Raw genomic sequence first — 2,258 nt, forward strand, 5'->3', positions numbered from 1 at the left:
ATGCTACAAAAAATATTTTTTAATTTAATTATTTTAACTCATTAAATACAATTTATTACAATAACTTAATTATATTAACTAATTAATTTGATTAGATATTTAAATATTAATATAATTTATTAAAATTTATATTACTTAATTAATTAGATTACGTTAATTGTAATTCATTATTATATCAGTGAATTGATTTTTTCATTTCTGAAATCTAAAATAAAATAAATAATTTATTGTTTATTTTAATTAAATTTATTAAATTGGATGACGCATAGCAACGTACACGACGGCAGAGCAGACACGACAACATAGTGACCGGACAGGTGGAATAATGGCGACGAGATGGAAGTTCTCTATTGCATTCGAAAGCAAGTCAAGCAATATTCTACTCTCCTAGGTTTTTGGGAGTGAGGTCATAGAATTGAGGGTAAAAAAAGTTCGGTGGCTATTTGGTTTCTCAAGGCTTTTTTTTTTCATATTTCTAAATATCTAAAAGAGCACCGTGTTAAAGATTATATATCCTTCATTTCTTTTTTTTAAATGTAGATGAATATAAAATATATTAGGAATTGTCTACGAGAAAATTAAATTAAATTAGACAAATATATTATTATTATTATTATTATTATTATTATTATTATTATTGTAATTGAATAAATTAAAAAAATTAATTAAAAAACATCATTATCCTTGAATTTAACTTTATCTATTATGCAAAATCTCTATTTATATGATTTATTTCTCATTATATCTAGATTATATCTCATTAATAATTATAAATAAAATTTTTTTATTAATTGCATTTTAAGTTTTCAATTATATGTTAGAACTAATTTTTTTTATCTAAAGTTAATGTAAAAAAAAATCATACATCAAGTTATCTAGACTCTAGAGTCATTAATTAGTTTTTTGACCAATAAGATGTCATTAATAATCTTCTCTAAAAGTTTAAGTTGCATAAATATAATTAGATAATTTTAATAAGAATAATATTACGCATTTAAATTTATCTATTTTATTATATAAAAATTAGATTTTTGTACTTAATGATGAATCTGACGTAACATGTTTCTGTGTATGTTTTTCGATTTATTTCTTTTAACTCATTAACTATAAGTTATTATGATAAATTAACTATATCAACTAATTAATTTGATTAAATATTTAAATATTCTATAATTTGGGTAAAAAACTAAAATAAGCCATTTGGAGATATCTGGCTCCAATATCATCATCACTGTCGTCAGCAATCATATCCGCCTCGACATCATCGTCCTCTGGATCATCAAACAATTCATCTCCAACCCCAGCCGGTGCAACACACTGTACAGAGGTCAGTATAAATTCTCCTGTTCCAACTTTGTCGCCAACACTGTCGTTGAGATCAACAGGGAACGAAGGGGAGGCAACAGGCTGGACGGGTGGCTCGTACGCAGGGATTGAGGAAGAAGCAACGGCAGGTCTGGAGCTAGAATCGGCCACCGTGGCTAAAGTGTTGGTATTCCAGTTCGAACCCCCCGAGTTGGATACCACATCAACCAACTTTGCCAACAGATCTGGTGTCCTCACTTCGGAAAACTGCCGGCGATAATGAAACATGACCTGCAAGTCCTCATCACTCCCGATCGTGAAACAATCATACTTCACGGTATCTTGGAGCACCATAATTGGAATTCGATAGAAAAACTTCTTAACCCTTTTCACACCTGCCATACCAAGTTTCAGCAGTACAGAGCTAACAAGGTCATCATAGTTCGTCGTAGGCCTCGCGATAATACAGAGAGGATCCTTATCGGTGAACTTCACACCGGAACGAGTTTTTCTCTTAATCGATCCTCTGTGGTGAACCAACACTAAAAAACTGTCCTCACTAGCCATCTAAGCCCTCTAATGAGAGCAACTTACGTTCACATCATATATATACTGGTCTGGTCCACACTAATTCGAATCATCCTCATTCGCACTATATATATAATTCGAACCAGGTAAGTTCGAATTATAATTAATTCACGTTTTCAGTAATTCAAATCCATACAATTTGAATTATGCTACTTTACTCTTCATACTAATTCGAATTGACTCTATTCGAATTATGCTTTAATAATTCAAGCAATGTTACTTCGAATTACATGTGAGTTTTGGTTGGGAATAATTCAAACTATATTGATTCGAATTATTAACGAATATAATTCGAACATTGTTGCTTCGAATTACATTAATTTGTCTTTTAGTTGATTAATGAATCAAACTTCCTTTTGGTTGAT

General features: G+C 30.1%; 1 protein-coding gene across 1 annotated transcript in view; it reads right to left on the minus strand.

Annotated features, from left to right (window-relative positions):
• Positions 1–1,872, minus strand: part of LOC127747639 (uncharacterized) — a 5,563-nt gene extending 3,691 nt beyond the window's left edge. The window contains exon 1 of the mRNA XM_052261749.1: positions 1,198–1,872. Within this exon, the coding sequence (XP_052117709.1) occupies positions 1,198–1,872 (675 nt within the window). The remainder of the gene's footprint in view (positions 1–1,197) is intronic.
• Between the last annotated feature and the right edge of the window lie 386 nt (positions 1,873–2,258).

This window comes from Arachis duranensis, chromosome 5 (genome assembly GCF_000817695.3).
Source record: "Arachis duranensis cultivar V14167 chromosome 5, aradu.V14167.gnm2.J7QH, whole genome shotgun sequence".
In the NCBI taxonomy this organism is placed as follows: Eukaryota; Viridiplantae; Streptophyta; class Magnoliopsida; order Fabales; family Fabaceae; genus Arachis; species Arachis duranensis.